General features: G+C 43.2%; 1 protein-coding gene across 8 annotated transcripts in view; it reads right to left on the reverse strand.

Annotated features, from left to right (window-relative positions):
- NEK10 (NIMA related kinase 10) overlaps positions 1-15,333 on the reverse strand; it is a 235,895-nt gene that overhangs the window by 188,329 nt on the left and 32,233 nt on the right. For 7 of the 8 annotated variants that reach the window (XR_004626025.1, XR_004626022.1, XR_004626024.1 and 4 more), the window contains exons 6-7: positions 8,257-8,341; positions 296-337 (exon numbers count right to left, since the gene is read on the reverse strand). Coding sequence is in view for 3 of the 8 variants with exons in the window: in XM_019796374.2 (XP_019651933.1) it covers positions 296-337; positions 8,257-8,341 (127 nt within the window). In the remaining 5 variants the exon portion in view is untranslated. The remainder of the gene's footprint in view (positions 1-295; positions 338-8,256; positions 8,342-15,333) is intronic. The other variant, XM_019796375.2, reaches the window with a different exon arrangement.

Genomic DNA, 15,333 nt, shown 5'->3' on the forward strand with positions numbered 1-15,333 from the left:
TCTGGGCCTGCCAGCCAACACCTATTTCTTTTCATTACTAACTAAGGACATGTGACCTTTTATAGAACTTTCTTGTTTCGGCAGGCTGGGTAAAATTAGCTGGAACAAAATGTCATGGGTCCCTTCCTGCTCTGTGAGTATCCTGCCTCACACACTTACCCACCCTGCCTGCTCCTCCCCTTGGCAAGCAACCTAAGGTAAGAAAGCCATCTGCTGTCATACACCTATGTAATCCTTGCCCAGAGCCATGGCACCAAATGCAAAGGCAAGACCAGCCACCGCAAAGGAATCTTACCTGAGCTAGGTTTTCAATTCCTCCCAAGCTGTGGAGTATTTCCTAATAAAACAAAAACAACAGAACATACACAAAAGATGAAGGTGGAGGGGGAAGTATATTATACATGGACGTTCTTTAGTAAATCATCAGATTGATCACTATTTTTTGATGGTAACATAAAAATGCAGCTGTTTAATGTTTGTTATTCATACCACATTAAAGATGAACTGTGAATACAAATGAAAGTTGGGTTCAAATTAAAAGAATGAAAATGTGCTCAGACCTGCAGCCTGACTCCTCATTCTTCCTGCTTCCCCTCATGTCATCATAAAATGGTAGAGCTGGAAAGAGCTGTTAAGATGTTGTGCCCTCACATTGCAGATTAGGACAACTAAGACCCAGAAAGGTAAGCCACTTTGCCTAAGTGAGCAGCCCACAGAGGAATGGAATGCAGCATCACCAATTCCCAGGACCTTCCTGTGGGCCCTGCCTAGTGTGGTCCCCGGAGAGCGGCACCAGCCTCACCGAGGAGCTGGTTAGAAACACAGACTCTCCTCCTCGCCCCAAACCTGCTGAACCACGGTCTGAATTTCCACAAGATTCCCAGCTAATTCACAGACGGTAAAAGTTGACTAGGATTGCTCTAGACTGTAGGGCTCCTCCTTAAAATGGAGAGGCTAATGGTCTTATTAAACCCATACTTGAAGCGAAGATAAGAATAATCATCACAAAATGTCTCCGATACAGATTTTTAAATCCAATCCCCAATAAGAAGGCATTTCACGAAACTTCTGAAATCCCTCTAAAAGTGGTAGTTAGGGAAGACAGTGGTGGGAGGCTGCAGTTATGAGAGGGACCGACTTGGAACTCTATTAATAGCAAGGGCCCTCAGATTATCCACATTGACATTTATCTTCAGGCAAACGTGTTTCAATTGACCCTAACCTGTTTAATTAAAGCTGTACTCTCCTCAACATGCACACAAGGAAGTCATTTGAAAAATAAATATTAGCCATCATTCCAATTCTGGGAAATGCATGGCAATGAGTACTCGAGTGTGAGGGAGAACAATCTAGTTCTACCTTGAAGCCAACTGAGTGGGCAGGCTGAAAAAAAGGTTCAAGATTCGTAAGGCCTCCTGGTCAAGGTTTCCTTATTGTATGTGCAGTGAATTTGGAAACGCTAAACATACCCATGTTTAAATTAAGTATGAAGCAATATTTACAACTCAATTAAAAATAGTTCTGTGACTAACCCCTAATTTGAATTTTCACCATTGCTATTCACTCTAGAAGAGCTATAATTAAAGAACAGAAGAATACTGTATACATTATTCCTAGTTATGGCAGAATATTTTATACATATAAAAATAACATTTTAAAGCTACTTATGTTTATTCAACAATTTTTTTCATTCTTATTATGTAAAAGCCCTGTGTCAGGCTCTGAAGAGGACACAAATATGCAGATGACTGAGGCCTACCTCACTGAGCTTTAGGCAAGCACAAAGTAGATATACAAACAACTGGCATTTAAGACAGAATTTAGTAACTGTTATAAGAAAGTTATACATGAAGTGCCATGATGTCCCAGGAGGGACACATGATATCCTGCTGAGAGGACTATAGAAAATGTCATAAGGATGGTGGCCTTGGAAAAGGTTTAGAAGGATAGATAGATCTGCTGAGAAGAAATAGGGGAAAATCAGGGAGATTCCAAGAAAAGAGAACAGTAGGTCTAAAGGTGCACAGAAGGTGTGCAGAAAGAACATCAAGGTGTTGCACAACTGCAAGAAGCACTTCCATAATTCCATGAAGGGCATTCTTGGGAATAATGTCAGAAAAGCACGGTGGGACCAAACTGTGGGAAGGCTTAGCTGTGAGCCTGAATCTGACCTTCATCTTCATCATGTGGACCCTGAGATGAGATGAACACACTGTGTGAACAGGGGATGATTGGAATCAGCTGTGAAGACCTCCATCTCATTTTTCAATGAACTAGAGAGGCAAGAGAGCCACCCGGAAGCCCAGTTGGATGGCAGTGGCAGTGGGCAGGAGAACGGAGAGTCGAAAGTAGTAGATCACACATGAAATAGTGTGGTCAACCAAACACGAAGACATGCTGGAAGAAAAGGAACAAAGTAGAAGACATCACCATATCTGAGCCTGGGGACTGAGGGGTAGGAAGATACTATAACAGACCCAGGTTAGAGAAGACTCCGATTGGGACATACTGAGCTGCTGACGGGATGTTCACTTGAGAAAAGTGAAAGAGGCCATGAAAGACGAGGTGAGGGCAAAACATTTAAATCTGAGAATGGCTGGTTTGAAGGAGATTTAAATTTGAAGCTTGGGAGTGAGAAGACACTAAGGGAGAGAATAATGTTTAAATGATTGCTCATGGGGCGCCTGGGTGGCTCAATTGGTTAAACGTCTGTCTTCAGCTCAGGTCATGATCTCAGGGCCCTGGGATCCAGCCCAGTGTCAGGCTCCCCGCTCATCAGGGAATCTTGCTTGTCCCTCTGCCCTTTCCCCAATTCGTGCTCTCTCTCTCTCAAATAAATAAAATCTTTTAAAAAAATAAAAAAATAAATGATTGGCATGATCATTTTTGAATTTTTACCTTGACAAGTAACATAACTATCTAATAATCACTATTAACAATTTGGGACTAAATCCCATTTTCAAGACTTTTTTCTGGGAATAACCCTTTTATTTTGTGCAGTGGGTGGTATTAGACATTCTGTTTTAAAAATAATAATAATAATTTCATCGCCAAATTCAAATTAGCTTGGGAAATGATATGTTAAAGAGAGTTTGACAAATGCTTTTATCGTAGGACCCCTTGGAGCCTTTAACATGCTGTCCTAAGCCTCCAATGGGAGGACTAAGGTGCAGCTTTTCCCAAACATCATTAATTGAAGCACAGTTCTTGTCACAGAATGCATATTAACTCCTGTGGAACACAGGAGTTTGAGAAGCACTGTTATGAAGTATAGGAAGGGGAGAGGGGCTTTGTCACTCTCTGAGAATGTCGTTGCTACATACTCAAGAGTTTACCCTTCATTTATGGAATAAACACTCCCCTCTCCCCCGATGCTTCTATGTAGACTGGAGCAAGGCCAGTAGATTGATTGCTCACAGACTCCCGGTCTACGTTCTCTTTTCTTTGGTCATACCAATGTGACCACTTTCATCAGAGAGTGTCCACTGGAGACAACCAAGACCACAAGGTATGCACTTACCTGGGCTTAACAGTTCTGGATCCTAATCTGAAAAGCAAATATGACTGCATGCTTGAATTACAGCAACACTTCCTGGGTGTACTGTCAGATCTCAGCATTTTCTCCCTGGTCACAAGCCTGAGAGGGTCACAAGACTGGGTTCAGTACCTCTGAGCCTAGTGACCTGGAGAAAGTCCGCAAGTCCATCTGCCCTTCAGTTCAATGTGCAATCTGTGACGAATGTCCTTGCTCTGACTAGTCCCTGAGGTTTACCTTTAAGGAAAAAAAAAAATGGGGGCGCCTGGGTGGCTCAGTCGTTAAGCATCACCTTCGGCTCAGGGCGTGATCCCGGCATTATGGGATCGAGCCCCACATCAGGCTCCTCCGCTAGGAGCCTTTCTTCCTCTCCCACTCCCCCTGCTTGTGTTCCCTCTCTTGCTGGCTGTCTGTCTCTCTGTCAAATAAATAAATAAAATCTTTAAAAAATAAAAAAAAATTTTTTTAAATGATACAATAATGTAATACAGATAAGGAGTATGTTCTCAAAAAATGGACCACAATGCAGCACCCAAATGGGTGTTGTTAGTGCACAACTATTTTTGCCACAGCTGAAAATGTCAGTGCCGTTAGACGCTCCCATCCTAGACCTAGTCAGCAACCAAACCGATGCCAGCCACACTGCAGGGAGTGCTTAATAGTGAATCACAAATGTGATCACCTTACTCCGCTGTTCAAAACTCAAGAGTGGTTCCACACTGCTCATTCCTGGGTCATGATTTTAAGTCCCTTCTATGCACTGGTACCTTATCTTTCCAGATGGAAGAGCAATAGTCCTCTAAAAACTTGCTTGTGCTCTATTTGCAGGGGGTGAGTCAAAGGGAAGCATTAGTCATGGTTCAAAGTTTCCTACCTTGGAGTCTGGAGGCAAGGTGGTTACCAGTGAAAAGATTAGGAGTTGATTCTGAAGGTTCAAGGTGAGAGGAAGAAGCAAAGAGCTCCATTTTAAAGTTTTTAAGTGAAATGCACTCCCACAATGCTTCTCAAACTCTCTGGCCTCTGTACTCCCTTATACTCTTAAAAATTACTGAGAACCCCAAAGAGTTTTGTTTATGTGGGTTGTATCTGTTCATCATATTAGAAGTTAAAGGTGAGAAATTTTTAAAGCACAGGAGAACACAAGCACCTGTTCCCTCAGCCCTCAGAGCCATGACTTTGTCATACATCCTGTCGCCTCCGGAGAACTCCACTGCACACACATAAGAAAAAGGCAAACAATATCGTGGCATTATTTTTAAGATATTTTTGGCCTTGTGGAACCCCAGAAAGGGTTTCAGAGACCCGTAAGCAATCCCCAGGTCACACTTTGAGAACCACGATGCTACTGTCATCCACATGGCCATCCGAAATACCCGTAGAAATTTGGGACTTACGTAAAGAGACAAGTTTGAGACTGGAGCTTAAGTACTTGTGAGCATAAAACAATGCCAACCACAAGTGTTAAAGCCAAGAGCGTGGAAGATAGGGGAGAAGATGTTTAAGGAAAGAACTTTGGGAAGGTTAACATTTAGGAAGGAAGGATTAAGAAAAAGAGCAAGTAAAGAATACAGAAAGGCGCAAAGTGCTGAGGAAAAGCTAGAGCCCCGTGGGATGGGTGAAGGCAAACAGAAAATGTGGGAAAGCCTGTGTGCTGCTACAGGAGTTGAGGAATGCAGGTGCTGGGAAAAGGTCACTCAGCCTGACTATCTTTTTATTGTGGTTTCTAATATAATTGTAGGTAGCAGCTTTTAAGATCTTCACTGTATCCTCAATAAGCAATGTGCTCCGGCTTCACAGGAATGATTGCAGGTGGGCATTTATCTTTATCCTGCCTGGGCCTCCTGCTATACTTGAAATCTCAGATCATATGTCTTTCTTTAATTATGACAAACTCTACGCATGTATACCTTCACAATGGCTTCTCTTTCATTCCTTCTAGTTTTTTCTCGCTGGAATCTCCATTAAGCATATACTGAAGTCTCCAGGCAGGCAAGATCCAATCTAAGAGCCACCTCTTAGGTGTTTGCAACCTCTGGATCAAGGAATGCTGACCGAAGTATGGCTTCCAGATAGAACCTTGTACACTGATTCAGTGTGCAAGTCATACAGCCCATCAGTCCTGACAGAAAGGTAGTAGGTTCAAGAGACATAGTCTGACCCTTCAAGAAATGGAGCAATGAAGGTAAGGTGAAGATTTGAAGGGTTACCTGGGTCAAGGAAAGGACATTTTTATGATAATGGAAAATAGAAAGGGAACCACTGACATAGTAAGAAAGTGAATAGGTAGAGGGGTAAGCCTTGGCAAGGAGGAGGGATATTTCTTCAGAAACAAGAAGAACATAAAGTTTCAAGATAATCCAAATATTTCAAGCAACAAAGAAGAGATAATAAGAAAGCCCCAATGGGATGGCTTTGGTTTTCTCCATAAAACAGATGATGCTCTGATTTGGTGAGGATGACAGGGGTAGGAAGGGGTTGGGGTATGAGAAGTTGGGACCAGCCACCGTGGATTCTGTAGCACTAACTCAACAAGAGAGGAAAGGAATGCCCAGTAAGAGTGAAGACTTGCTGAGATTCACCGGCATAAATTACAGTAAATCCCAGCAAAGCTTTGTGACTTCGGCCAACAATTCTTGGCAACTCAAGAAGTTAAACAGCCTGAGCACATGCTCTTCTTTGTGGAGAGAGCCGGGGGAGAGATTCAGAGAGAATCCCCTTCTATGGGAAGGCTAGAAATCAGGGAAAGACTTCATTGAATGTGTGTTTAGTCACAAAATCCCATAAACAAAGAGGTCACTGAATTCTTTCCTGGAGAGAGCAGGGCAATCAACCCTGTCCCAATCCATCAAGAACTAGACTAAGAAAGGCAATACTTTAGATGGAGATCAGCAGAGTATGAGACAACTGCCATCAATTCTCTGAACAAACAGAACATCTCAGAGAACATCTATTTTGCTAACTTCTAGAAGTCAAAAAACTAGATCTCCTGCTAACAATCCACCTTCCTGAGAGTCAAAGAGGGTGTTATTAATAATTAACTGGGAACAATGCGCACATTCTGGGACTGATCTGGGCAAAATGGAACACACGGTCCACCCTTATTAGATATGCCACATACAGAATTGCAAATGGCAGCTCAGAAATACATAGAACACACAGGTCTGTAAGGCTGGTCATGGAGGAAAAAGGATGCTATCTTCCCAGAAAGTTTTGAGCAACCAGGACAGAAAGCCATTTGGAGTATACCCTGAGGCCCATGGTCAAAGTGCCAACTAAATGATAATAGCACAAAGCCCGCTCAGAATACCAAAGAGGAAGTAGTGATTCTTCTAAAGGAAAGATGTGGAACCACCATGAATCCCAAAAGTCTCAAATCAGAGCAGGCTCTGTAGTTGACTAGTACCAAAATACTTTTTTTTAGTGCCAAGTTTGGAAAAGACAGTTATTGGGGTAATGAAGAGAGACACATTCGGACTCAAACAATTCACCAGTAAAATCAAATCCCAAGTAAAAGGTCTTCCAAGGGGTCTGGGCTTCCTAATAGCATATCAGGACAGTGTGTAATAGGAGATGCTTCTTAGGGGGAAAAAATCTGTGAGGCATGTATGTATGTATGTATGTATGCAGGTATACTAAGCATGTATGAATATTGAGAACACTCTAGATATTTAACACTGGCAAGCAGAAACAATAATGACTAAATAAGCAACCTTGAGGCTTTGGAGCAGTGGTTCTCCAACTGTTGGTCCCCTGATAAGCAACATCAGCATTACCTAGGAATTTACTGGAAATGCAGATCTTCAGGCTCTCCCCAAACCTACTGAATTAGAAACTCTGGTAAGGGGTCCTAGCAATCATTAAGTCCTCCATGTGCTTCTGATGCACACAAAAGTGGGAGAACTGCTGCTTGATGGAAGCAGGTATCTACCAGCCAGTACTGGAAGAACTAACTGTCAAGGTCCAGGTGAAATGTTAGGTAAGCTTTTCTTTAGAGCCTCACTGCGAAAGCACCAAGTGCTGGCTATGCAATGTGTGGGCCACGGACCAGCGGCACGGGCGTCCTCTGGAAACTTGTTAGAAATGCAGAGTCTTGGGCCTCACCGTATACCTGCCGAATCAGAAGCTGCAATTTACAAGATTCCCAGGGGATGCCAGGTGCATTCAAGTTTAAGAAGCACTAAAAGAGAGGCAGCACACTCTACTAACTAGCGAGGGGAGGGAAAGGTTCTTGAGCTCGCGAGCCTCATTTGAGACAGGCGGGAAGTCGTTTGCTCACCTCTAACTCGGGGTCTGAGGTTGGATATGGGGAAGGACACGGACTCTGGAGCAGATACCAAAACTGCAGGCCCTGCCTCTCCCACGAGCTGTCTCTGGAGTCCCCTGAGAAGGCCCCCGCTTGTCACGGCTGACGTTGACCTACTGAGCCGCTGAGCCTTGGAAACACACTCAAAGGTGTGGCCAAGTGTACATCTCTCTGAATTGCCTGCGGTTTAAGACATACACCAAAATTCCATCCACTTAATCCCACAGTTAATAAAGCAGAACATACAGATTTTTTGTCTCCATTAAATCTTGTCTCATATCGTTTTAAATAGCAAGGGAGATACCTCCTAAATTTGAAAGCTCCTGAGTTATGAGAGACAAAAAAGGTTAACATGGTCCCAGTTTTTTATCTCATCTTCATAACAAGTAAGAATTATTTTTATTTTTTTCCAACCAACCTGATAACATGGATCCCTCATTAGTAGTCTCAGACAGATTAACACTCTTAGAAAATGAATAGATGGGGCTCGATGAACCCACTCTCTGAAAGAAGAAAAGAGAAAGCATGTTTGTCCATGTTTAAAAGGCCAACGTGACAGAACAACATAAGACGATGAAGGAGAACAAGGAACATACAAAGGAATAGCATTAGTTTATTTCAAACTTAATCTGCAATGAGGAGTGTTAGTTGGTACCTGAACACTTGAACCACTGTAGTGCAAAATACATACAAACTGTCATTATCATGATGAAGCAGAGACCCCAGAATTATTTGGTTCCCAGGGCCCTTATTGGCTGAGGGCAGCGCCAGACCAAAGGACATAAATAAAAGTTCCAACAATGAGGTTCGACTTAATAAGGATTTATGCCCTGATAACTTAGTGCCCATTTGAAAAAATAATACACATACATTATAAGAAAAATGTTTTTATTTTATTCTTGACCACATTTACTTATGAATGGGTGTGTGCACCTGTAGGCTCTAAACAAATTCTCAAGCCTTGTAACCAGGTTGCATTCTACCATCTTCATCTCCTCTACCCCCTGATTTTCACATCGTACTTGCTTTTATCATGACAACCACAGAAAACCCAGCTTCAGAAAGATATGCCATCATCTAAAGGAAGGCAGCATGACCTTCATATAAAAACGATGAAGTATTTGGGCCTGACAAATTTAAAAGACCCCATGACACCCCTGGGGGTTCTCTGTAGCCTCCAAGGCACTTCAGTGGGCAGTTTGGGAAACGCTGTGATAAAGTATTTTCTTAGGTCAGTTTCCCCGGAAGCAGAGCCTGAGCCAAAGGTTGGTGTGCGTGGGTGAATGATTAAGGGCATGCCCTCGGGGGAGACCACTGAGGGTGGGGAGCACGAAGGAGAAGGGGGAAAGCAAGCTCAGGCACCATCTCAAGCAACACGTGTCTCACACTGTCCTCTAGGCTAGTCCGACAGTGGTGCTTGGAGCAAATGTTAACAAAACTCTAAAACAAAAAGTATCTGTTATTCATAGTTAGCCAAGAAAAACTGAGGATGATAACAAAAGCTATTCCAGACTAGAATCCACATAATTTCTCCCACCCTCTCCCACCTCCACGGCGGAGCCAGTTATGCAGCCAGCAAGGTTAGGGGACTTTGAAGATCTGCCCTTCCGTCAAGTGGAACATTTGCTTATGCTGAGGTCCCAACCCAACCCTTGCCTGGCCTGCCTCGTGTTAATCCTTAGCCTTTGGTGGCAGAATTCAGCTTCGTCTCCTCCACCATCCTGAGAAATTCAGCTCTGCCCCCAAACCTGCACCTCTCAAAACTGAGTGCACGAGAACCCCTCCTCAAAAGCAGGACGAGCATCTAGAGTCACTGCCCCTGTAGGCGTCAGCCCATCCCGACCCCATTCTACTCCATCCCAAATCCCATCCACTAAGCCTTTGCTCATGGGAAGGAGGTTGGTAAATATGCTTTTCCCATATTCTTATATCCCCAGGGATGCCTGAGTGTTCCTGATGGATTAAAGGCCCTGGAAGAGGCCTTGCTCTGCAGAGAGAGGCTGAGCAAGATGTCCCAAAAGCATCACTGGCTGAGAATTGCTCTTCCTGCCATCACCAGGGCTCCCGGCAGGAGCTGCCCACCATAGCTACCATCAACCACGGCCCTCCTCCAGCCCAGGCACCATGACAGTGACACCTTTGCTATGGAGGCAAAGTTCAGTTTCTTCTGAGAATAAAGGCAGGACTCAACCCATCCCAGGGCTGCCAGCCAGGCAGAATTAGCCAACAGCACACTGGGAAGCTGCATTATAGTTCATCTTGATTTCCTTGCAGGGGGGAAAATAATGCAAATTTGAAATATACTTTGAATTCAAAACAATCACCTATGGGAACACTTGTAAGGATGTGGTTATTCTGAGGCTCCTATTACAGAGAGAATACCTTTAATCTTTATAAATAGGGAGATTGCACATGACTGCTTTCCCTTTCAGGTGCTGGGGTTAGCTAAAGATAGCACGTAGCCTGAACTGTGGTGCAAAGATACGACGTCCCAAAGATCTAACAGAAATAATGATCAAGTTGCAACAGCTGCTAAAAATCTAATGAGGTTTAATGCTGATTGCTTTTCATTATTTAAGAGGAAAAGCCACAGGACATATTAAGAGGTGATTCATGCTACAAATATGTGTGCACTGGTATTTTTCCTGTTAACTATATACACTCTTCATGAGGAAAGTTCATGACCTTTGCAATGTTTTTCATATTAAAATAAATATGAAAAGCTTTCTTCTATTCCTCCCTTCTCTAAAAAAGAAAAGAAAAAAATTCCAGAATAGGCTTCTTAAAATTATTATTATTAAAGGAGTATAAATAAATGAGTTCCAGAAAAGTCTCAGAGTTAAAAGTTCTGTTCCAAGCAAATGGCATTTTTTGTTTTGCAATTTTGGGACTGAAGCCCAAAGCTATTAATATTTCTACGTGATTCTGGCCTCTGCTGTTGTAAATGTAAATAGAATTCCTGGTGTCTGAGTCCTCTGGCTTCTCCTCCCTGAGCACTGACCTCTGAAGGAGCAGTTGTTCCTTCCTTGGCTCCCAGCCCTGAACCCCCCACAAGGACGCAGCACATGGGATGGAGTTCTGGTATTTAAGAGGAATGGAGTGTTCTGTAAGACGATATAGATCTCTGTTTGCCAAGAGTTGGGGGACTAGGAAACACACAACTTAGTGCAACCAGAGAATTACAGAGAATAATAGCGACTGATCGTAAAGACGGTTGCCCTCGTTCTACTGAGGCAGCCACTGCAGTCCCGAGAAGCCGAGTGGCTGGCCCAGGGCTGCACAGGAGAGCAGAACTGGGGGCTGACTCCTGGGCCAGTGCTCCTGCCGTTCCTCCCATTCCCCCTCCCCCCAGGACCCCTGATCGGGGGGTGACTAGGGAGACAGTGACTCTCCAAAACGCATCTACTGTGGGAGCAGGAATGTTGAGCACAGCAGCCGGGGGTCCTCTGAGGCAGCTCTGAAGAAGTTGTCTGTCTGCAAAGATAATGTTTCCCTGGAGGGTATGTCCCAATATAGCCGCCACACGGCAGCAGATTCATGAGCGGGCAAATATTTATCCCCTCCTGTGACTGAACTTTTGCCACTTATTTCACAGGACTATTAATACATGGCAGCGTGATCAGCTCCCACGACCTTTGTCCATGACCACCTGCCACGTTGCTTTCAGCATCACACGCCACTTTCTGCTATCGATACAAGAATGGAAGGAAAAATGGCACTGGCCACATAGTCATTGAAGGGAAGGTAGTCAGGGTTTCACCTTCTTGCATGGTAGACAAAACCAATATACAATGTGAGAGCTCTATGTAAAAATCAGTCCGGGAGCTGTGGTATTGGACCCTAAAGCTGCAAGTATCAACATCAACAAGACAGCCAAATGGTCTGAAGTCACTGAGTCCAGGGGCTGATGACGCACACGCCAGAGGTTCACTCCCCGGCCTCATTTGTACCGCGCTTAGCTAAATAAGCAGCATCTTCATGGTGGAATGTAATTTAAGTTTCCCTTTTCATTAACACACAAAACAACAACAACAACAACAACAAAACTTCCACCTGTGACTCAAAATTTAAGAGTGGAGAAATTCAAACCTGTTTCAAAATAAATATCATCCCAAATTCATAAAACAGAGCCCTGTGGGGGTTTTTTTTTGGGGGGGGGGAAGATACTAGAAAAGTAAAATTCACATCAAAATAGACATGGGAAAACTTGGAAGAAAAAAGAACATGTGTGAAGAAATTAATTACGGATGAATGTTCAAGGAATCTTTACTGACTTGTTCCACTATTCTTAATGGGTCTTTGTTCTTCCTCTGTGTTGACCCCTAAATCTAGCCCCAAATAGGCTCCCAACCAAAAGTTCATCCAATGGGTCTTTGCTGGTCCCTACAGTCATGGGGATATTGAGCAGAAAGGACTGTCTATATGTGTTTCTTCTACAGGAAGTTTCAGAGGTAGAGTGCTTTCAAATATTTACTCATCACTTACTGGTAGCGAGACACTGTTACATGCCTGGGGTACAGTAAAGGACAAAACCATGCACTTGTGTTCATAGCGCTCACCTTCAAAAGGGAGAAGATGAGTAATAAACACTAACTAATAAAAATTGATATGAGGTGGTATACAATGCAGGACAGCAAAGGTTAAAGTTTAAGGAGTCCAGGGGATATTATTTTAGGGCAGAGAAGGGTTCTCTGATAAAATTACATTCCAAGTGAATTGAGGAATGAGTCTAGGTCAGAAGAGCAAAAGGGTTAAGTATATAGTCCCTGAGCAGGAGTGTGGTTGATTGTTCAAGAATAGCGAGGAAGCCCGTGGAGCTGGAGCAAAGTGAGCAAAGACAAAGTAATAGGAGTTGAAGTCAGAGAGCTGGCAAGAGCCAGATCTGCAGGGCTTTGTAAAATAAGAATAGGGACTTTGGATTTTGTATTCGGGAAAGCCACTAGCAGGCTCTAAGCAAAAAACTAACATGATCTAACAAAGATTTTGAAAGGATCCTTTTGGAAGTAGTGTTGAGAACAGTATAGGAAGCCAAAGATCAAAGCAGGGAGCCCAGTTAGCCTACTGCAACTGTCCAAGCAAGACATGATGGCAGCTTGGACCAGGTCAACAGATGGAGAAGAATAAAGCTCAGGGAGGGCAAGTTAAGCGAGAAAAATAAGAAGTCCTTTTTTCGGTTTGTCAACTTTGAAGAAGTTGACAATCTCCAAAGAAGAAAAAATCCACTAAGCAATATATAAAACAAAAGATGAATCGACAACAGTTACATACAACTTAAAATGTATGGTCTGTTGGAGCAACATGGATAAAGGAATGGGTGGAATTACATAAGTGAGAGTGGTTGGGGGTTGGCTGATTTTAGCTATGGAAATGTGCTTCCTAGAATGTGTCTGGAACTCACTGCCTGGCTCTCAGAAGCTCATGAACTGACAGGAAGCTGTCATTTGTTGAACTGGTTCTGGTGGTTGCACGTGGGCCAAGAACAAGCAACACTTTCCTGGGAAGGTGGGGACATTTTAATTTCATGCCTGTTAGACAACCAAGCGAACGATTTTTGCAAGAAGCAGTAGTAGATAGCAGAAAAGAGAGAACATGATTACTGAAGTGATACTTTTCTGGTGCAAAACTGAAAGTAAATTTTAAATATATTTTGATTAATAAAGAACCCCGGAACCAGCAAGGCATAAGAGAAAAGAGTACCAGTTAAGTCTTGCCTGAGGACCCTGGGCTCGGCCTTAACCTCTCCGCTACTGCATCTATCAAATGAGGCTGGACTGGATTTTTTCTTCAGGGCCCATTCCCCCTCTGTAACTGGATGATGTCTTTTGTATGTGTGTGGGGGGGGTATATATATATGTTTGAGGAGAATAACATTTCAGGAGAAATAAAAATGTAAGAACTAAATATTTGCTCCACGTTTGGTGATGGGAAGAAGCAGAATGCTTGCTTTTGTTTGAGGATTACATGAGACCCTAGGTTCTTGAAGGTTATTTTCTTCCTTTCCACAGTTAAGATTCTGAAACTTAGAGCAAAAGAGACAAAAAGACAAGATTACTCAAGGAGCCTCAGCCAATGAGACAGCTCTTTTAAAAACTTTACTCTGGATAACAGCATAATACAGTTTTGTACGTGCGTAATAATCTCTCATATAAGTGAAGAAAAAAAGCATAGACTTTAAAAAAAGATTAGAAGGAAATAAAGCAAGAATTAATGCAACTATTTCTAAGAGTGGCATAAAGGGTAATTTTTCATTTTTTATCATTTTCTGTATTCTCACATTTTTTATGGTGTTCAAAATAATTTAATGCAGAGAAATTCCATGACAGGAAGAATCTCAGTCTCCATGCTCTCCAATAAAACCAGTGTCAATGGCTTGAGTTGGAGCTAAAACACCCAAGCCGTGTTCCCTGGGAGCTCAGTGTATGGGGGAGAGGAACGGGGTCCCAGGGCCATGAGATGGGAAGAGAGGGCAGGACCATTTGAGGGACCAGAACAGCCAGGAAGGCAAAGAGGTGGGGGCACAGGCTTAAGGTGAGGATCAGCATGGGCAGAGGCTCAGAGGTGAGAAAAAATAATTCTCTGAGGAATAATGAGGGGCTTGCTTTAATCTTGGTGAGCCCAATGGATACACCAGGCAGGAGCAAGAGATGAAGCCAAGAAGGACCAAGATCTCAGAGGGCTTTGTGAATCACTAGGGAACTGGAGTTTTACCCCAGTTATTAGGGGATGGCTGGAATTTACCAGAGTGACCAGACTTCCCTTTCTCTAGGTGAGGAGGAAATCTTCAAAGGCCCTTTTTGGCCTGTCTGCTACCTGATGAAAGAAAATCACAGAAAAAGCATCTCTCCATCAACTCTGTATATTTCAAGAACTAAATCAAGATACTGAAGAGATCACTGCTGTATCTTAACTTCCAGTCCTTTCCTCTCACCTCCCTAGACAGGGTCTGGAGAGCCAGTGTTGAGGATCAAGTAAAGCTCAAAGAAGGGTCACTTGCATCATGACCTGGGCCTAGCTTGGACATAGACAGCAAAGGTCTGTCTGGTAGACAAATAACTACATAGGTCCTGTTGGTTAGAAGTTCCTGGAAGGCCCCAGGACACTTTGAACAGCGCTTCTAAATTTTGAAGGCTCTGCTAGATGCTTTCCCCTGAATCAAGGGGTTCTTTTTTTTTTTAAGATGTATTTATTTATTTTAGGGGTTGGGGAGGGGCAGAGAGAGAGGGAGAGAGAAACCCAAGCAGACTCTATGCTGTGCCTGATGAGGGGATTTATCTCACAACCCTGAAGTCAGACCTGAGCCGAAACCAAGAGTCAGATGCCTAACTAACTGTGCCACCCAGGCGCCCCCATCTCAAGCAGTTCTTAAGCTCTTGTGTGGAGTATAAACAAATATCTTCCCAATCTAGACTTCCTACAGACTCATTTCCAAAACATGGTATTTCCAAAATTAGGATGTAAAATAGTAACGATACCAACTTGTTATTAGAAAAGTGAT

The sequence above is a fragment of the Ailuropoda melanoleuca genome, chromosome 6 (assembly GCF_002007445.2).
Source record: "Ailuropoda melanoleuca isolate Jingjing chromosome 6, ASM200744v2, whole genome shotgun sequence".
Classification (NCBI taxonomy): domain Eukaryota; kingdom Metazoa; phylum Chordata; class Mammalia; order Carnivora; family Ursidae; genus Ailuropoda; species Ailuropoda melanoleuca.